This window comes from Amblyomma maculatum, chromosome 3 (genome assembly GCF_055883805.1).
Source record: "Amblyomma maculatum isolate TAMU_Amacu chromosome 3, ASM5588380v1, whole genome shotgun sequence".
Lineage (NCBI taxonomy): Eukaryota > Metazoa > Arthropoda > Arachnida > Ixodida > Ixodidae > Amblyomma > Amblyomma maculatum.
In genome coordinates, this window is record NC_139346.1 from 163,954,646 (window position 1) to 163,975,770 (window position 21,125).

General features: G+C 45.0%; 3 protein-coding genes across 6 annotated transcripts; 2 read left to right on the forward strand and 1 right to left on the reverse strand.

The window, feature by feature from the left end:
- Positions 1-2,656: 2,656 nt before the first annotated feature.
- On the reverse strand, positions 2,657-9,369 carry LOC146196699 (ubiquitin-conjugating enzyme E2 J2-like). Of its 4 annotated transcripts, none has more exons than XM_084598472.1 (8): positions 9,158-9,369; positions 8,534-8,664; positions 8,000-8,040; positions 7,201-7,394; positions 5,726-5,773; positions 5,407-5,487; positions 3,809-3,909; positions 2,657-2,822 (listed from the first exon to the last, which is right to left on the reverse strand). In XM_084598472.1, exons 2-8 carry the CDS (start codon positions 8,647-8,649, stop codon positions 2,819-2,821), a joined length of 585 nt encoding a protein of 194 aa, XP_084454598.1. In that variant the 5' UTR covers positions 8,650-8,664; positions 9,158-9,369; the 3' UTR covers positions 2,657-2,818. The 4 variants fall into 4 exon arrangements, with proteins under 4 accessions (XP_084454598.1, XP_084454597.1, XP_084454594.1 ...); XM_084598471.1 differs by having other exon boundaries at positions 3,734-3,909; XM_084598468.1 differs by lacking the exon at positions 2,657-2,822 and having other exon boundaries at positions 3,187-3,909.
- Positions 9,370-9,528: 159 nt separating this feature from the next.
- On the forward strand, positions 9,529-14,605 carry LOC146196700 (beta-1,3-galactosyltransferase 6-like). The gene has a single exon (XM_084598473.1). It carries the CDS (start codon positions 9,747-9,749, stop codon positions 10,827-10,829), a length of 1,083 nt encoding a protein of 360 aa, XP_084454599.1. The 5' UTR covers positions 9,529-9,746; the 3' UTR covers positions 10,830-14,605.
- A 1,962-nt stretch (positions 14,606-16,567) lies between these two features.
- LOC146196701 (beta-1,3-galactosyltransferase 6-like) lies at positions 16,568-19,750 on the forward strand. Its single transcript, XM_084598474.1, has one exon. The coding sequence runs from the start codon at positions 17,134-17,136 to the stop codon at positions 18,187-18,189; it is 1,056 nt and encodes a 351-aa protein (XP_084454600.1). The 5' UTR covers positions 16,568-17,133; the 3' UTR covers positions 18,190-19,750.
- The last annotated feature ends 1,375 nt before the right edge of the window (positions 19,751-21,125 follow it).

Here is a 21,125-nt window from a genome sequence, read left to right on the forward strand (position 1 = left end):
AGCTTTTACTTTTTTTTTTTTTTTTTTTGTGAAATAAAATGGTTTTGTGACTGCCTGAAACTTTATTTGGAAGTGTCATGATTTTTGGGTGTCCTAGAATACAGGCGTGTTCATTTGTTGAATCCACTTGCAACAGATACTAAAGTGATCAACTGATTTGGTTGCTCATATGTGCCATGCTCTTGCAGCGAAAGTTTGCTCATTCGAATGGACTACATGGCCTTGCCATGCTCCTTAGGTCTTAAAAAAGAGCTAAAAAAAAAAAAGAAAAAGTTGCATGCGAGTTGCTTCTGGCACTGATCAAATTTCTTAACCCTTACCAAATTCCCTGCCTACAAACAGCTACTTTTTCCACCTTTTCAGATATGCTCCAATGCCCTAATCTCTCTCCGCTCCACATTACATATGCCCTGTCCACATCCAGTTCATATAGGACTGCTGATAACAAATGCGTGGTTTCGTGGCACATTGAATGAGAGTAAGAACACCTCAACGCAGAAATCTGGGAACGTTTGTAAGAATACTTATTACAAAAAGTAGAAGAACAGCCAACCTACGCAAAATATTGCCTTGCCAATTGCAACAATTTAATGCGCAGATGGAGGAAAGAAGCAATGGCACAATATGCAAGAAAACGCTTATAGAATAACTCAGCCACATTATGCTGGCCTCATATACTACACTGTTCTTATTAACAAGATAGTGTAACAGGTTGCAACACTTCGACGTTTAGTTTTTAGAGCTCCCACTGTTGTGCCTTTGGGTGAGCTGTCTACATTGGCTTTTCACTTCAAGAACCAATGAAAGCTTCGCAATCACGGTGTCTTGGCTGCTCAGTGGAGACGCGCTTGTACCTGGCGAGTCTCCATTGAGTGGCCATGACAGTGTTCATTCATTTCAACCCTTCAGGTTCGAAACATCATCTGACAGCTGCATGTTTTAATGATGTAGAGATTTATACCTCTGGCACAGCTAGCAATCAAAAAGACAAACTGTAGCAGGATACATAAGAAATAAATGAGAAATTATATGCATCCCTTTGTCTCCCAGGCATGCTTGTGGTGCAAACACATTTTTTTTCTATTTCTTTGACCAGAGGCCGTATTATGCAACCAAATGTCCTACCCACACATCCCCCAATGGTGTTTTTCAGTTAGTCAAATGAGTCGCAACTAGATCAGTTAGCCCCGCTCCTAGAGGTCACTTGTGACCGGCATATCAATAGAAACATGGTTGAACCGACAGATTGGTGACAGTTTTTGTGATGTGACCGTTGCGTAATTTGACCCTAGGTGACCTTTGAACTTGAACAAGCCAGCTCCTTTCATGGCTGTTGACTCTCAGTGACTGGATAGAACAATTCTATTGTTACGACTACCAATTTGCACAGACTAGCAGGCTTATGACAGTGTAATGCACATCAAAGGAACAGGTGCAAGACGCTGGTAATAACCCGTCAATGTCAAGACGTAACTGCCGACACAGCCAATGTGCACTATATTTGGAACAATACTTCCTTCGTATTTGTAATAAGCAGCACAGCTCTGTTGCCGTCATTACTATGCAACAAGAGCTTTAATTTCAAAATATGGTTAAATCAACTGGCAATGCGATCCTGGAAAAAGCCTATGGCATCGGACACTCGGATGCTATGGGCCTAGTACCAGTTAGTTTAAATGGGTTCCAGAAAGGTGCTACAAATTGCTAGCATGATCAGGGTTCAATCATAAGAGTCCTACTCAAACTTGAAATGTACACTGCAGAGTAGCCAATGCACCTTGCATGTGCATGCAACAGAGACCCTGTAGTCGAGAACTAGAAGACTTTTTTAAGCCCAACTACATAGTTTCGGTTTCAGATTTCGGCCAACCAAGACCAGCTGCACGCAGTTTTGAATGCTGACTAGCGTGCCATCTTTTTTCTCTCACCACTTCTCCCCCTCGCTTTAGTCCATGTTACTTCTACTTAGCAAAACCTACGCACTCACGTTGTTTGCATTTGTATGTATGGTAAACCACCCTCATACACTTAACCGTAGAGAAGGAACTCGCCATTTACAGCAAATATGCTTGGACTCTCCCAACTGTGCACAGCACAGACTATAACAAAATAGCTGCTGTCGCACAGTTCTCATCTCGAAAAGCAGGGGCCACTCGCTGCCTAGTTTTTCACCAAATAAATTTACTGTGAAACAAGTGACCCTTCTCAGTTTTCAGGGGGTACTTTGATCCGACCTTAGCGACATTAAGATATATTTACTGTTGCACAAGCCATCGTCAGTTTTAGCGGTGGTAATTTGATAACTACCTTAGGCATCACTCAAACAGATACGGCAATTTGATAACTCTACCTTAGGCATCACTCAAACAGATACGTCGGTCCCTTGAAATTCAAATGAACAAACTTTCACTGCATTTATACAGAATGCAGCAATAGTATTGCAAAGAAAAAGCAGAGGCCTCTTCATGTGCAATATTCGAGTGATGTCCCCAAAACGTATTTCCCACGATATTCCCAACAAGTAGATGCAACAGCTGATGATTTCACTGCATACAGCAAACGTTTCTAATCACTGAATGACACAAAACGAAAAAGCTGTAGTGAAGGGTTTCATGGTGAAGAGCAGCTTTCCACCACACCTAAACTACTGAGCACGTGAAAACTTGATCCTGGAAGTTTACTTCAAGACACAAAGGCAGCAGTCAATTTATGCACTCATAGGAAACTTCTTGACGCTTTGTCTGCACAATTTTAATATGGTACATGCATTCAACAAGATGCAGGAATGAGCCTTTTGACATCCCGGATCCGGCTTCTTTCATCTGCAAAACATGGACCTCTTTGTCACAACACAGCAAGCCTTTGCTCATTAAGCAACTGGTTACTGTATGCAATACGCTCCCCTACCCCAACCTCACAACAGCATAACCACATATGATTCACATTTCTTTTGCAATGAATCACACATTTCGAACCAACACACAGGACTACTTAAACTTTTAAAAAATTTTCAGCGCGCACCTATCGAAATGCTATTGGCTCTGGTATCATTACAAAAAAAAAAAAAAAAAAACACACAAAAAAACAAAAACAAATTGCACAGTCTTCTTGTTCTTGAAAGCACCCTTGAGCTCTGTAAACATGATTCTGGTAGAACAAAACTTCCAAAGCAAGTAACAAGAAGCGATGAAAAAAAAAAAAAACTTTAACAATCACTTGTTGAACACAAAATTACATTAACATTGATGAAGTGTTTCCAACAACAGGTTTGCAGGCATCTGTCGGTGAAACCCTGCTCTGCGAGCTCCGCTACAATAGTTCAAAACCACTCTGCCCTCTAAGCCACCTCAATGAGCACAATTTAATTGCTGAACACCAACTGCCGGAATTCTGAACCAGCCCCCCTTCCCTCCCTTGCCTTAGGCTGCAATCTGCACACATCTCCCCACTTATTCCCTGGAAGAATGTGTTCCCTCAGTTTTATCGAAAGGTGCCAAACCGGACCAGCACTCGCCGTTGAAGGAAGTCGTCGTTTCAGTAGAAATGCGCACGCGGCTATGTACACAATGCTAGTCGGTGGCGGCGGTAGCAGTGACGACACGCACTGCCCCTTTCCTCCTCCTCCAGTTGTTTTGAGTCCCGTACTATATATTCCGCACGCGTAACGTCCTGGAGTCTCCTTGTGCGCGCGGTGGCGGCCCGCAGTCACTTGGCGCTGAACGTCAGCACGTACTTCACCGTGTAGGCGAACGCAGCAAAGCCGACGATAACAAAGATGTTGGTCAGTGTGCTTCCCAGCAGGCCGTACCCTTGGTCGCCCAGGCTCGTGCCCGAGATACTGCGCTCGGCAAGGTAGGCGTTCTGTGCCTCCACTTCCGTTTTCCTCTTCTGGATCTGCTCTTTGATCTCCTGCACCACAGCAGCAAGGAAATGGCACATCTGCATCGCAACTGTAACACCCATGTGATGGTGTAATGCACTAACTCAGTAAAAGATGAAGCTACCTCACTGCCAGCAGTACTGTATACAACAGACCACTGTTAGAGAGAATGTGCGATCGCGTGGCCTATATACTTTCCAAAGTGCTGCCACTGACAAATGGCAAGAATGAGCAGCACCATGCGCCGCATGCTCATATAAACAGCCCGCCGTGCTTACAGCATATGCACCTTGCGTGATCATTGGTCACCAGCTTTCTCAGGAGGACTTTGCGAAGCGCGACAGCCATGCCGTCTTATGTTCCCTTTAACAGTAAACCGTACTGTACCTTGCCCTCTGTACAATGCAACAGTGTACAAGACATACCTGTTTTGTCGGTCAGCATTATGAAATCACATTTATCGTGTTGGTAGACAATGTAATTAAAATACATGCTTGCAGTGGCCACAGTACGCAATCCTCGAGCTTTGGTCTATGCACCTTTATCCCGCAATCTGCCCATACTCATGGCTTTACTGACTGGAGCATACTTGTGCCTTTGCACTAATTTATGAACAACCTTTCGTGCACCTAAGTGCCTGCCTGTTGCCCAGTTCCCATCCTCCAGCACATGTTCAATGGCACGTAGCTCGAATTTTGCGTCATACCTCATTCTCCTCGTAAGCAGCGTCACAACATGCGGCAGCAACTGCGCCGAAGGACAATGAGGCGAACAGAGGTGACGCCAAAGAAGCAGATGCAGAGGTTTAAATTTCCCCAAAACACATGATTCTACCCATACAAAAACTTTTACTCCTAGATCTTCTTTTCAAACATGGTTATCGAGTAGAGGAAACGTTAATGCACTGATGCACATCACTTTATGGTGCATACAAGTTGCGTTGTGCATGAGACGTACACACAAACCCTTCAGAAAAAAAAATGCTTTATACACTGGAAGATACTCTAAACATAAACATGAAATAAGAGAGATTTCACATGGTACGATGCCAGTGACTAGAAAAACCATCTAGTCACCACCAGGCAAAATATATCCAGAGCAGAACGAAGCACTCTTCTACTTAACTCCAGTCAATTGTTCTGCAGCAGCAGCGAGCATACTGCAACAAACTTCCCAGTTTCACATGCCTATATGACTCTGAGCAAACTCCAGCAATGTTTGCCTCCTTTAGAATTCGCTCCATTGCCCTCCTCTGCTGTGTATTTTATGTCCTCTTTTTTTATTTTATTTTTCAGCTATGATGTCATTAACCTAGGGGGAGAGAACAAAGAAGGTGTCATTCTAGGTCAAATAATGACCTTACGAATGCTCCTTTCCTCCCTACCTGTCTCTTAACATGACCTCCATCATTTTCCTCCTCATAACTTGCTGCACTGTCCACGATTTCGTTCTAGGCCTTCTACATTGGCACTCAAAAACTCTGTAATATGCGAGTGAACCACTCGTAGCAGCCCTTTAATTCTCACCTCAACCAGGTCTGGAAAGAGTTCACAGAACACTTCATCCTTCAGGTTGAACTCTAGGCTTTCCCTTGCAAGCTGCCTTTTCTGAAACAAAAAGGGAAGAGATAAACTTACACACAGCCGCATTCAGAAGGCATCCACACGCAGGTACTATCGCACTCACTATGACCTGCAGTGCACGCCAGATTACGGTAGAGGCTCACGTCATGCATTCGCTCGCTATCCAGAAGGTGGCCACCAGAGTGCTACAAGTCATACTGAGCATGACTGTAGGTGGCTTCCTTGAATCACACAATGGATAAAGGCAGGTTGCCAAGCTCACCTCCCTGTCAGTTGTGTCAATACTTCCCAATGTTGGGTTCTTTTCCACCTGCAAGCAACAAAGCCGTCACTGAGGGTTCACCATGTGCTGATTTGTGGAGTTTAACACGCTAACAAAACTTCACCAGGAGCCATTTACCAATGAGCACAATAGGGCTAATATCACAGGCTTCATTTTCTTTGCGCCTTCTCAAACAGAATTTGAGCAACTAACAAAAACACAAATTTTTAAAAGTAACATTCAAAACAGCAGACTTGGACCTCAGCGAAAGTATTTAATATAAAACACAGGCAATGACTTCAAAGCACGCTAAGACATCCACGTACGGAGGCATTCGTCTTCCACCAACAAGTGCCACGGGGCGCACCTAACATGCATTGTTTTCCGACCTACACTGATGTGCACTGAATGGAAGTAGCAGATTTTATTCTCCTGACGCACACTAGACCATAGCAAGTGCAGCTCGCTGCAACAGAAGAGAATACAGGCAACACTTCTCCCTACCTCTCCATCACCAGCATCCGCAATAGGAAGCATCCTCGTAGAGTTAATCAAGTGAATATAACTCAGGCCACATTAAAAATATACACATGCATATACAAGCATGCTGCATTTTTCGGGAGTACTATAAGCATGCATTTTAAAGATTATCCCCAAGGAGCTGTAAATCTTGGAAGAAGAATGTGACAACGAAAAAAAATTTGAGGGTCTGCTAAATTTGAGATCGATCTATGGCTGCCTTCTTAAGGCTGGTTCACATGCAAGCGATTGAGCGAACTGAGCGGCGAGCGGCTGCGACAAGAGCGAAAAATTTCCAACGAGTTGGAAACACGTCGCTCTCGCCGCTGTGACAGCTCAGAACAGGTTTTTGCGTCGCCGTGGCAGAAATCGCTAGCGTTTTCGCTTGCATGTGAACCAGGCTTTAGATGTTCTTCCAATCAGCCAATATGCAACTTTTGTGCAGGGTTTCAAAATTAGTAAACGAATGTTTTAGCATTTTTTTCACATAAAATTGGGTAAGTTTGGCGCATTGAGAAAGCTTCAATAGACTTCACCTTACGGAGTACAATTTACAAAATTATTTTCTTCTCAGAGATAGATTCTGGAGCAAACCCACAAACTGTACTGAGAAGTTAATCTGCTGTGGTGTACAATTGGCTAGGCGTGGTCCTTCAAATTACAGGATCTAAAAAATACTGTGGGCTGTCATGCCAAGCCTTCGAACTGTTTAGAAAGGATGTTGGGGACTATTCCGGCCAATTTTTGTATTTGGAACTCCAAGGATGTTCTTGCAAATTTTTGTTCTTCAGTCTCTCTTCACTTTGTCATTTAAATTTAGTACTAACCAACACGGGTCAATTTCAATTTGTGCCAAGTGTGTTTTTAGCATCTCCATTCATTCAAGCATTTTTTTTTGTCTTTTTCTAGCATGCCGCTAGGAAAAAAGCAGAATCTGCATTCAAAGTTGCTTTTACCATGAAGCTCAGCAAGCCTGTCAGTATGGTGGCGACAGACCATGCCGGGTTCCAGCTGTCAGGATGAAAGTCCGAGATGCTGAGACAAAGTCTTGTGTTGCATTTGAAGCGGCCGCTGGGCGTGATCATTAGAATGCTGGGTGGCTTGAATGGGAACTCGGCCGGAAACATGAGCTTCCCATGGTAGATGCCATCTGTAGCAGAGAATACCACCAACAAAGCATTAATTTCGGTGCTTTACATTTATATTTACATGTGTCTACTACGAGAGTTTTCCCAGGGAGGAATGATTCTCAAATGAGAAAGTAATGATCAATCCAAGTAATGATTGCCAACATCCCCAAAGCTCAGTGATAAGCATATAAAGGAAACTGCTGCAGCCTTCTCCAAGATTTAAGAGGACAACTTTCCTGGTAATGGGAATCGATCCAAGGACCTCTGCAATATCAGTCCAGTTGGTCTGCCAACTGAAGTAACTATCACTGTTAGCAGAGGCAAAGGTGGGGGTGAATTATAGTTTAACTTTATATGTCAAACAATAAAGTCAACGGTAATTCACCTTAACACAGAAAAAAAAAAAAGTAAAAGCATTTTTTCTACTACTTCTACACCACTGCAAGCACCGGGAAGGATCACGCACTGGAGAGGAAATAGCATTTTGTTCTTATTCAAATCACCCTTCAGAATGGGCTAAATAAACCCACAAACATTTTAGAAACTGGACAATGCAGCTACAATGCTACTGTGAGCACATGCAGAAATTTATGAAGCGCATTCAAATGGTGTGAAATGAGCATACCTTCATAGGGTGTATTCTCTGGCCCTCGTACAACATAATGCCTACAACAAAAGATACGAAGTTAAAAAACCAATGGCAGCACCTTCAGGGTCACTCAAACACAGTATTATGCACTCAGCAAGGAAATATAAGAGGTCATTTATAAAACAAAAACTTACCAATCATGTGTGCGCCCTGCTGACTGAATACTGACATTAATGAGGGTGCTGTTTGTAATCAAGCACTTACCAATCATGTGTGCGCCCTGCTGACTGAATACTGGCATTAATGAGGGTACTGTTTGTAATGAGTGCGCGTTTCACTAACAAAGCCTCAATTAGAGATTAAATTGAGGTATAGTTTAAAAATGTACGAGATAAAAAAAAAGCTATTCAAGCAATCTGACAGTGGCACCAAGCATGCACTGCAATTGACAGAGCGCGTTACTTTGACAGCTAGCAAGCCGTTTGGGCTTATTTGATAGCACCATGACGTGTCGAACACTTGCAACGAAGGCATTTAGCACCATGAAATAACTTCTAGCTCAGAGCTTACCACTCGAGAATGTTGGAAGGCAGCGGGTGAGCTATGATGTAGGGTACCGGGTCTCTGACGAGCCGCAGGTAATCTTGACGAAGTCTTTGGGCGGCCGTGTTGTACTTCTTATTCATCCCAGCTGTCGCGACCTGCGTGACCCAATCAGCGACGGCTGAAATGTAACAGAATGGCAGCGCGATGACGCACATTTTGTTTCTGCTATAAACAAGAATGATGCGATCTCCGTGCTCTATTTTTTTTTTTCTTCATTGCAACAATAAAAGAAGTATGTTCGCGCTTGCAGTAGACGACACCCTAGTGCGCTAGGGTTGAGTAAAAAATGTGAGCAATAAGTTTCTCGTTCGGCTCAAGCATTACAGATATCTGTATGGTACCAGTTAAGCTATTTGTCCTTACTGCTGCTTCGAGAGCACGATCTAGGAGAGAGGCCAGCGATGGGTCGACACACGGTACTCTCCACGGTCCTCAAGAACGTTGAATCGAGGTCTTTGAAAGTGTCTCCCTGCCTTGAGCATTCCACTATGCCGTTGCAGAACGTGCGATGTCGCAATAAACAAGAAAACAAGCTGCTCGCCATCCACGCGAAGGCTAAACGGGGCCAGCAAAAATGCACTGCCATACCTTGCGGTTTGTACGGAGCAGAACCTTAGGCGAGAGCAGGTGTCACTGAACGCAGTATCCAGCCTTAGCGTGCTGCGCAAGCCTACACATCGAAGATGTTTCCGCGCTGCCGTAGAGCCGAGAACAAACGATTTACACGTCATGAAGTTTGACAAATGCACAGTAACAGCTACACAGCACACCGTACGCCATGTTCTGTAGCAAGTTATCAAAAGGTGATGTGGCAAGGCCAGCAAGTCCGCAAAAATGAATACTATGCAGAATTGAATAGTAAACAAACTTCTTAATACATAAATATAGTACATTTTATTTAGTTATTCACTTAGTAAAACATTTTTTTATTTCTTCAGTTCTAAAAAGAAGCTTCATCAGCCGAAGAGGAGGCAAGGAGATTCGAATCGGCGCACGAAAACGCTTTCAAGCACTGTGCTTACAACAAGCTACTTGCCTTTCTGCAAAGCTGCAGCGGTTGAATCAATTTTGTGGATATCAACGCTGTTAAGCTGCGTCATTCTGGCATGACCACAGTATTTAATGCGAACTCCTCTTAACGGAGCACTGCCACGGTCTGTTGTCGCAGCATACGATCATGATCACACGCCCAAAAAAGCGTGCCGGTCAGTGCCTCAGGCTGTCTAGAGCACTTTACTTTATCTTTGGGTTCGCCTGCGGTTGGCTCATATGGTTCGGCCCCTGGTTTGGCCTCCCTGCACAGCTGGGAATGATAGCGAACACTGCGCCAGGTGAGATGTTCATAGCCGATCTCTTAATTGGCAAAAAAGCACTATCGCAGAGCGCGTTCCTTTTCGTGGCTGTGATGTCGTCGCAAGGAAATGAAGCGCTACGCTACGCTGCACGTCGCACATGGCTCAAACTGGGTCGCAGATCTGGTAAACCGGTAGTCCACCGCTTCTTTGTGGGCTCCCTCAACGTTTCGGGCGACCGGCGGGCTGCCTTAGAACAAGAAGCCTCTTTGAATCGCGATTTAGTGCTCCTGGAGAACGTCCCCGATGCTTACAGCAATAGGACGTACAAAGTCTTGCAGGCGTTCGTCTGGCTGGTGGACAATTTCTGGTTTGAGTACGTGCTGAAACTTAACGACGACTCTTTCGCGAGATTGGACGTCATTGTCTCCGAGCTGATGCTCATCGGGAAACCCTTGATGGCCTGGTATCGAAACGAGCCGTTTCTCCACTGGGGTTTCTTCGCGGGTCACGCACCAGTGGTGCGTACCGGCCCATGGGCTGAGCCAACGTGGTACCTTAGCGACCAGCACCTGCCCTATGCGTGCGGCGGTGGTTACGTCCTCTCGTATCCGCCAGTTCAATACTTGCATTACAGCTGGGAGCGCCTGGAGTTGTACGCCAATGACGATGTCTCGGTGGGCGTCTGGCTGGCTCCATGGCGCCTGAACAGAACCCACGACAGGCGATTTAACACCGAAAACGAGTCCCGGGGCTGTTTTAATTCGTACCTGGTCACGCATAAGGAGACCAAGACCACGATGGAAGACAAGTACCAGAGCTTGGAGAAAGACGGCGTCCTCTGCCGCAAGGAGGTGCAGCTCAGGATGTCGTACGTGTATGACCACGAAGCTCGTCCATCCCAGTGCTGCATTCGCAATATCAGTGACATATCGCAGCCTAGGCAAAGCAATGGCCGTGGCTTATGAGACCTTACTTGAAGGCCCGTGCTTTCTCGGCATGAGTCTCGAAGGATGTATGTCCACAAGTCTTCAGTCCAGACTACTGTGATGTGTAGGGCACAGGCGATTTAACACCGAAAACGAGTCCCGGGGCTGTTTTAATTCGTACCTGGTCACGCATAAGGAGACCAAGACCACGATGGAAGACAAGTACCAGAGCCTGGAGAAAGACTGCGTCCTCTGCCGCAAGGAGGTGCAGCTCAGGATGTCGTACGTGTATGACCACGAAGCTCGTCCATCCCAGTGCTGCATTCGCAATATCAGTGACATATCGCAACCTAGGCAAAGCAATGGCCGTGGCTTATGAGACCTTACTTGAAGGCTCGTGCTTTCTCGGCATGAGTCTCGAAGGATGTATGTCCACAAGTCTTCAGTCCAGACCACTGTGATGTGTAGGGCACAGGCAATTTAACACCGAAAACGAGTCCCGGGGCTGTTTTAATTTGTACCTGGTCACGCATAAGGAGACCAAGACCACGATGGAAGACAAGTACCAGAGCCTGGAGAAAGACGGCGTCCTCTGCCGCAAGGAGGTGCAGCTCAGGATGTCGTACGTGTATGACCACGAAGCTCGTCCATCCCAGTGCTGCATTCGCAATATTAGTGACATATCGCAGCTTAGGCAAAGCAATGGCCGTGGCTTATGAGACCTTACTTGAAGGCCCGTGCTTTCTCGGCATGAGTCTCGAAGGATGTATGTCCACAAGTCTTCAGTCCAGACTACTGTGATGTGTGGGGCACCACGTGAGCTAGCACTTAAATCATAGTGGCCAAAGGTACCACAAGACGAGTATTAACTGGCATGACTACTTGTCACCAGAGGTCTACTCAGCTGTGGTGCGTATGGAATGGAAGGGCAGACAGAGTAATTTGCTCAACTGCAGGTGCCTCTTGCATGTTGTGATTCAGCATGTATTGCATTTACCCTGTATGCTTAAGTTATTTCAATTAGGCATCACTTATCTGAAATGTCCTCACAAAATGACTTGTTGATTTTGCCAAGTGCTTCTGATGGAATCATCTGTTCACTGTGCGTTTTATACTAGTCATGTACTCACTGCTGTGAATGCTCTAGCTTATTGAACAAGTGCAGCTTGTTTTGGTGTCGCAGCTGTAATGAACATCATACATAAAGCCCTCATCTTAAAGAGAAACAGGCCCATTCAAGCTCAAGCGTTTTTTTTTCGTCGTCGTAGGTTCTAGTATCCCTGTTGCCGTACAAACTGCATATTCGAACCTTCCTAATGTAACCCATATATCAAGCTTATATATATATATGCCATGATGATTAAGCTTGGACTATTTGCATGCCATCTCAAGCCTTGAGTGCCTTGTAGCGTTCCAAATACGGCGCTGTGTATGTGGCATTTCTACACCACCCGCAAAAAAATTGGTGGTGGCTTAGCTTGGTTAAACCTGGATATCAGAAGCAAAAAGCTTCGGCGACGCCATGGCTTAGCTTGTGGTTCCTTGGCGTAGTTGTGGCTTACCTTGTTGTTCACGGTTGCACCTTATAGATATTCCATGGATTATCATCGTGGTGAAACACTGATTACACTGATTACAGGCGTACATCACATAAGATTAAACTTTATTCCGTAAAGGTTGCGGCGGCAGCAACGGCTCTCCTGTGTTGTCACGTGGTTTGCGCATGCGCAGCTGTGGCTTTTATTGGTCCCCTGGCAGAAGCTGCCAACTTGGGTCTCTCGTTTCACATGGGATGGTTATGTCAGACTCAGCCTGTCAGGACCCTTGAATTCACGTTACCCCTATAGGCCACTAAGGCATGTTCATACGGCTTGGTTAAAGCAGGGCTTTATGTGTTTCTAATGACGGAGCACACGCGAGACTCTGAGTTGACTAGCCTCGTGAAGCTTTTCGCTTCAAAATCCTTTGTTTCCTGCTTGATATTCTTTTTCATTGCTGCTCCTCTTCCTGCAGTATGTGTGTGGTGTGCCTTTTTCATGGCCGAATCAGCAGGCAGGTGTACCATTCAATGAATGCGAACCACGATATCGATGCAGCATCACTTGATACATTTCATGGTTCGTTGTCATTGTCATTGCTTGGAACATAAAGCTACATCATCGCAGCTGCCTACTACATCATCTTCAGAAAGTTGCGACCTAATCACATGATCAAGTACTCTTCCTACCATTTTGCTGCGGACTTCCCACTGCTTCCTCTTCAAACACTCTCAACTGCTAGGCATATATGTACGTGCTTATGAGAATGCTTACTATGATACCATAATCTGTTGTGTCTAGTGATAATTACAAAGCTGTTCAATATGCTCAGTTCATTGCAAACCCTGCTAAAGGCGCCTGGTTATACTTGATTTAGGTCCCTCAAAGGGGAGACAAAGAAGGTGCTTTGGCTGAAGAACATTTAGAACTGTTGTTAAAATGTTGATAGAGCCATATGCACTCTAACATCAGTGCCTCATTTGGCACCAGGCTATGAACCATTTGTGTGCCCATTATGTTGTACCATTCAATCATATGTGGTTTGACCTGTGAAAGTGATTGCTATCCCATGCATCAAGCTGCATGAGGTGCTGTGCAAAATCCTTTTGCTAGCCTGTGTAAGATTTTGAAGAGCTGGAATGGACTAAATCGGCTAAAGTTTATCTGTCTCGCAATACTACAGAGGCAGCAGTTATAGTAGACTGTGTGAGTGTTTGGTCTCTTCCTAATGTCAGAAGACTCATGCCTCCAAGGCCTATTGTTGCTACCATGCCGTGCATAGTGCTCTGCATGTTGACTTGTGGCCTTGCCCAAATACTTGGACGTGCCTTGTGGGTGTAATTAGCGAATAAAATACAACATGGATGCTCCAAAGTACAGTGCTGTTTCCTGAACATTGCTTGGTGTGGCCAGCAACTTCCTGCGTCCTGCTGAGGTCTCTGAACCTATACATTACAGTAACGGCTATGCCGACCTAATTCACTGTGGCCTCTCATTATTTTTATGGCTGTGTCTTTTGCCTTGACTAGTCTTTAACGCCAGAGCATTAGTACCCCTACATTGGAAGAATTGTCCGGCAGCATCGGCGTCGACTACATTGATATTGCTACGACAGTATAAATTGTTCAGAAATTAGCATTTGATGTCGCTGTCATTTCTCTGCATAGGCGATAATGTAATCGTATAGCATGCTATAGAAAAGTAACATACACTTGCGCATATATGCTACATGTATCTTTTTGTCTGTGGTTTTCTTCTATTCCTGGATTGGGGAAAAACAACAGTAGGATCACGCACACGTATGTTACAGTTTGTATGCTGGTTTGCAAATCCATCTGCATACCCTCTATGGTGCTCACTGTACTGAACTTTCTTCTTGTTGGCCTTGTGGCTATTTTAGGAGTGGTATTTGCAGTAATGGTTGCAGACAGTGCCATGATCACCAATATTTGAATGCACCTTATGACTGGTGCATTGTAGCATGATGTTGAAGCAACAAAATAAAAGGAAATTTCATGTTCTCTGTACAGTACTCTTCATGATTATGCACAGCCTATTATACTTGGCTTTCAAGCCAAGAACTGTGCAGGAATTTTGAGATCACTTTGCACTACTACAGCTAGACGATTGTGGGAAAATCATTTTGATAATGAACAGTTAAGGCAATGACATTCTGGATGCTGCCTTTATGCACAGTGCACTTCTGACAGGCTTTTTGAAAATTCGCTCCAGTGAAGCTTTGTTGTGAAAAGCGGCCATTTAAAAAGAAACGTCAAACAGAAATGGCCCAGATGTTGGAATAAATTCTGGTGGTATTTGCAGTTTGAGTAAGTACTTCATATACTAGCTACATCTATTTCCCTCTATAATGTGGGCGATAAGCAATGTTTGAGGAAGCTCGAGTTTGGCGAGCTATGAAAACTTTGCTTTTACTGGGGTAAATTCCAAAACAAGCATCAAGTATAGCTGTGGGTAAATAGATCATTGCAACTAACTCCTGGATGCATTCTAAATAAACTTCTTTTAAATTGGTTCAACACAAGTTCACGAAAGTAAACACAACACAAAAATTCGGGTACATTCTGCCCTGCTGCTATGAGACTAGCAGGAATGTATTAATACTTTCTGCGCTAGGCCGACCAGGCTATTAGAGGTGGAAGGTTGCTTTTAGATAGAAACGAAGTGCATTTAAAAGACGTCTGTATCGTCTGTGTCACAGTAGTCTGTGTTCTGTGAGTGAGTGAGAAGACTATTTACACCGACATGGACCTCGGGCCAGGGACTCAGCCAGGGGGAAGTCTCCTTGCCGGCTCTCCTGCGCCGTGGCCGCAGAGAAGGTCTTGGAGTAAGCCTCCTCCGCCTGGCACAGGGCGATCTTTTGTTCATCCACATTTGGGCTGCCGATGTAGGACTCCCAGGTAATTTGATCAAGGGGATCAGTTTCTTTAGCTCCCGGAGAATCGGGGCATTGCCAGATTAGGTGATATTGACTCAGAGGTACGTTGCAGAGATTGCAAGCCTCTGGGTCCCCTGTCAACTCATTATGCAGAGTAACATGAGGAAACAAGCGATTGACCTGAAGTTTTCGCCAGGCCCTGCATTCTGAGGGTATTAGGGACCTACCTGGTGGTGGATAGATCCTTTTGTTTAGTCTGGGAGTCTCAGCGAGCTCCTTGTAGGTGATGAGGGGGTCTTTGTCTCCGGGTAGCGGGGTCTCTATGGCCCCTCGGGTGTATACATCTCGAGCGAGGCGATGAGCAGTCTCATTGCCTGGTAGACCCTCGTGAGCTGGAACCCAGATGACTGAAACCTCCCGGTTTAGCGGTTGCTTTCTCAGTAGACTGGCCGCCTGCTTAGAAATTAGGCCTTTGCCGAAGTTCCTAACAGCCGCCTTATTATCTGAAAGGATAGTTCTGGCTTTAGTGCCTGTACATGCTAGCGCTAGCTATCGCAGCCTCTTTAGCTATTAAAGCGTTACGCGTATTAATAGATCCAATTACTTTCTGGGAGTGGTTCCCATCTACCACTGCTATGACCGCGGCCCCTTCTAGCCCGCAGGCAGCATCGCAATAGGCTGATTCCTCAGCAGAGTCGTTTATTAGTTTGCTTTGAATGAATTTTGCTCTATGCTGTCTTCGTTCCGTGTCATGAATCGGGTGCATATTCTTAGGGATAGGTGCAATTTTGAGTTTCCGCGTCTCAAGCTCCAGGAGTTTAGCGACATAGGGTGGCTCACTTGACTGAAGCTGTAGTTCTTGCAGTATTTTTCGGCCCACAACAGTGGAGTTGAGCCGCCAAATATGGGCCTCCCTGGCCGCTTTAGCAAACTCTTCCCAGGTATTATGCATTCCCATAGCTAGAAGCTTCTCTGTCGACGAGTTGGGGGGGAGGGGGGAGGGATGCCTAAAGCCCTTTTGAATGACGTTCTGATCATTTTTTCTAACTTCCCTATTTCACCAGGGGGTGGCATAAGCTATCCTGCTGATTACAAGTGTTCTCTGAGGCCTTTGTTCCTGATAGAGATTCGCCTGAATATCCCCGTTACCTGGCCTCGACATACGTCTGCAGCTTTTTCAGGATGGTGGTGTTTTTCCTATTCTGCTGTAGGAAATACCCCAGGATCCTAATGGTACTGACTCTCAGTGTTCTGTGCGATGCCGATTAACGCACGAATCGAATTTTCGCGCCTTTAGTTCCTTGACGTCATTTTGAGTGCTTAATAGTTTTATGCGAGTTTTCTACGGACCCTGGGTTTTATAATGAGAAATGTAGTTTACAGCGTTTGGTATAAACAACCGTATTTCTTTTCTTCTATTTTGCGTGTCTTGTCTCGACCCGGCGCGAAGCAGCCGAATGGCCGAAGTCCTGTAGTAGGCAAGAACTTGAAAGAAGCCGCGAGGCGTAAAAACGTCCCTCGCAAGGCCTTGCCCATCGTCTGACAGTTGTCCGTCCGTACATAGTCCGTACGGATGCCAATGCTGTCGATAAATTGACTTTTCTGCCATTTGTGGATGGTCATCTTCAAAAACGACTGTTCCGTGTGTCGTACGTTTACGGATGTATGGAAGCAGCAATGGGTAGCGGATCTACGCTATGTGTATGTGGGTGCACGTGAAGTTGGTGGCGATGCCAGCGATGTACTGTGGTCTGCAAGAGTGCGGAGTGGAACCGTACTACGCATGCTGCACATGCTTCATAGTGAAAGTGTCTGCGTGACAAGCAAGTGGCGCGAGAGACAAGTTTGTGGTGGTCTGTCCCACCACTCATAGTGTTGCGACTGTCACCGTGCGAATTTCAGAATCGCCATGAGCCGAAATCGGACGCGCAATTTTGACGATTTTGAGCCGAACATTCGTGACTGCATGCTGGCAGGGATGTGGTTCATGCTTGGTTTAGTTTTCGCTATTTGGTTTAACTACTTCATTTCAGTAATCTACGGCACTGATAGCCGCAGTAATCTCAACGAAGAAAACAGCAGGGGTGACAAAACATTCCTGTTTGTGGCAGTATTGTCTTCCCACAAGACTAAGCATCTGCGCAATGCAGCGCGCCAGACATGGTTGAAGCTGGCAGCTAAGACAAACCACCGCATTGTTTACAGATTTTTCGTAGGCTTGCTTACCTTGCCGGAGCCGTGGTGTGAAGCCCTTGAGGAAGAATCGCGTGAATTTAACGACATGGTTCTGCATAAATACGCGGTTGACTCGTACGATGGGTTGACGGAAAAGCTACTTGACACCATCGATTGGCTCATCGACGACGACCTCTCTTTCGATTTCTTGCTAAAGCTCGACGACGATTCGTTCGCCAGACTTGATGCCATTGCCGACGACCTGGCGGCTTGGAAGAGAGACAGGCCGGGCAGGGAACTTTACTGGGGTTTCTTCTCTGGCAACGCGCCAGTCTTCAAGTCTGGGAAATGGGCCGAACCTGTGTGGTATCTACGAGACGGGTATTACTTGCCTTATGCCCGCGGCGGCGGCTATGTGTTGTCTTATGGGGCAGTAAATTTTATACGAATGTTTAGGTTTCGCTTTGACAAATATTTCAGCGAAGACGTTTCGGTAGGCGTGTGGATGGCACCACTGAAGTTGGACCGCAGGCATGATCGACGCTTTGACACTGAATACCGCTCTCGTGGCTGCTTTAACTCGTACCTCGTCACTCACAAGCAGACGGCTTCAATGATGCTCACGAAGTATGAAACCCTCATGCGTTATGGTGTGTTGTGTGAAAGGGAAGTGCGCTCAAGGCTGACCTATGAGTACAACTGGAACGTCCTGCCATCCGCATGCTGCATCCGCAACATGACAGATGCATCCCTAGGACGGAAGACCAAACATTGGCAACACACCCTATGATAGGACCTGGATGGGCGTTCTGTGCTGGTCCTTAAAAACCACTAATTCTCCTCTTTGCCAACAACCGGTACCACGGTGTCAATGGCATACATATAACATGCTATAGCTGTCACGAGTGTCTAAGGGAGTGTGGTAGCAGAAGTTACTAAAAATGTGGCTGTATGGCAGTCGCCTTGCCTTACGATAACTAAACATTGCTGCAAGTTAAATGTATCAATGTCGCTAAAGAACAAGTGCTTTGCAAGGGCTGCTTTAAGTAAACCACATCATATTCATCCTGTGCACCCCTAAGTTTTGGGTTTACATAAGTATGCAGAAGTGAAAAAACTTGCAACAGGTCACCATTCTGTCAACATCTGTGGACCAAATATCTTCTGGAAATGCAAAATTCAAATCAGCTGGCATACAAGTTAAAAGATGTATTAAAAGATTTGTGAGTTCTCTGTGAATGCATACAGTTATGTTCATTTTCAACAGGGTTAGTAGAACTGTTGTCCTAACCATTGCCCATACCCTGTAATTATTTGTATGTCATTTAAAATTCAATAGTTCTGCATAAAAAAGTATGACAGCTGTCAGGACAGTCCAACATATTTGGTACAGAAATTGTGAATGCCTAGATGCATGATCTTAGGCTACTGCCTGCAGGTTTTAAACCACAAGTGTCACTAGTCTTGAACAAAGTCTCAGTATTATATAGGCAAGAAAGAAGAAAAATCAAATGGCACTTCATATTCTTTTTTTTTTTTTTTTTCTGTTACAGTGCTACTTGTGACCTTGTTTGTTTGTTTTTGAAGGCAAGTTCAACCTTGCTGATTTTATTGTTAAAATGAGCTGGGGGGGGCTCTTCCAAGATGTGCTGCCATGCATGGGAAGAAAAAGCCTCACAAAACCGCTTATTCTTCTTTTCAGTAATGATTGGTAATGACAGCAGTTTATAATGTGCGCCAAATAATTCTCTTGTAGCAGTACTTTTTGTTGTGCACAACACCTTTGCTTATGATTACCGGGTGCCAACATTTTTGTTCCTTTATGTGAGCCTTGAGCTACTCTGTGCTTGTTGCGTCATTAGTGTGTGATTTGAGAAGTGAACCCTATGCTGATAATCGTATTAAACTCTTGAAAATGCCTTTAACTCAGAATTCAAGAACAAAACCATATTTCAACGAAAAAATAATTTATTTTGGCTTTAGGCAAGTGTTCATACTTTTTCAGCTGACCCATGGAAACTTTTTAGGTTCATTTGTACCAGTACCTTAGCTTGAAAATTTTTGAAATTAAAAAACACCTTGAACATTATATTATTTTGAATAAGATGCTTTATATGTTATCTTGGACGATCACTGATAGCATATAAAAGTTGGCCTAGATCAGTAGGGTACTGCAATCTAATAGCAATGACCACTGTCTCCAAAAACGAAGCTTTTATAAACTTGAAAAATAAAAATGAACGACAGGTATTGTCATCATCAGCCAATTTCGCAGGTAAAAATGCATGTGTACACATCAGTTGTTTGGTTTTTGGTGATGATCTCGCAGGTCACATTAAACTGCCATTTACTTTGAAATGATGACAATCCGTCTCTTACTGTAAGATGTACAATTTCGTATAGACTCCGGGAAGATTTTTAGATCCAATTTTCTGGGGATAAAAGCATCTTTTGCAGAAAGATAGGTGTAACCATTTCCAGAAATAATAAATATATATAATTGGTTCACAGGAAGGGAAAGGCACAGTGTTTGTCACACTTGTTTCTGTGGACACCTGAACCATGTCGTGAGGGAAGGGAGGAAGGTGAGAGTGAAAGTGGAAAGAGAGAAAGAGGAGCCATATTGGAGGGCTACGGTGTAATTTCAACCACCTGGGGATCTTTAGCGTGCACTGACATCACACAGCACACGGACGCCGGCGATCGGGTTCGAACCCGAGTACTCCGGTACAATAGTTGGGCATCTCAACCATGCACCATCGTGGTAAAGCTCGCCAGAAGAAGCAGATTATCAATTTTTCCAAGAGCAATAATTCGACTTTGTCCTGAATGTTCCTTTAAATGGAAAAGCCTGTCACATATATGTAGCCATGCATGGAAAAGAAAATTTCTGGTTTTCAGCGCTAGGAAATAAAAAAAGGTTACTACTGGATAAGAAAATATTCAGTTCTCAATGCAAAAAGAAGGAAAAGAAGGCTGCCACTAAAAGGGGTGCTTCAGCATGCTTGTACTCTGTCTACTGTAGCCAAAGCCAAAAAATGCATGCTGAAATTATGCTCATGCCTAGATTCCATCAAAAACCAGTGCACCTACATGGATGATTTTCATTTGGCGGCACTACATATATCTGTTTGGTTTCTTTGTATTTTATTTACACTTAAATAGTACTCTAATTGATTGTGAGTCCCACCGAGGTGTTAGTGATTAGGGCACTCGACTACTGTGCCCAGTGGCGCGAGATCGAATCCCAGCCATGGCGGCCACTTTTTGGTGGAGGCAAAAAGCTAGGCACCCTTGTGCTGCCGATGTCGGTGCACGTTAAAGGCCCACTGTCCACCCTCCAGTCGAAAATATTTTCTTCCCCGGTGACTGTGAGGCTTCGCCCCTGGAACGCAAGGCCGCAAAATGTTTTTGAAAAGAGTAACTAATAACGCAGTTACAGCCACCGCAATCACCCGATTCTGTCATGCCTCTCTCCTTCCGTTCCCTCGCAAAGGTTTTTCACTCTCCTGCCCGAGGTCGTTTAGCCTCCGCAATACAAATTCCCCTTCCTCCTCCGCGTTTGGCGGGAGGTGGGGCGTGGCTCTCCGCGAGCGCGAAAAAAAAAAAAAAAAGCGGTCGAGGGAGTGCGCGCCGCTGGATTCAGTCTGGCCGTGGCGAGGGAAAAGCGCGCTGCGAGCGGTAGACACCCATCCTTCTTCCGTCAGTCAGCGAGACGGACCAATG

Bases quoted from the DNA above. Each gene is read 5' to 3' on its own strand.
- LOC146196699 (XM_084598468.1), bottom strand. From the start codon at position 8,649: ATGAATAAGAAGTACAACACGGCCGCCCAAAGACTTCGTCAAGATTAC. The intron at 5,774-7,200 runs GTAAAAGCAACT...TGTTGCTTGCAG, and splicing joins CAGGCTTGCTGAGCTTCATG to GTGGAAAAGAACCCAACATT. The intron at 3,910-5,406 runs GTGAGAATTAAA...GCTGTGGTGCAG, and splicing joins TCTTTCCAGACCTGGTTGAG to GAGATCAAAGAGCAGATCCA.
- LOC146196700 (XM_084598473.1), top strand. From the start codon at position 9,747: ATGATCACACGCCCAAAAAAGCGTGCCGGTCAGTGCCTCAGGCTGTCT.
- LOC146196701 (XM_084598474.1), top strand. From the start codon at position 17,134: ATGAGCCGAAATCGGACGCGCAATTTTGACGATTTTGAGCCGAACATT.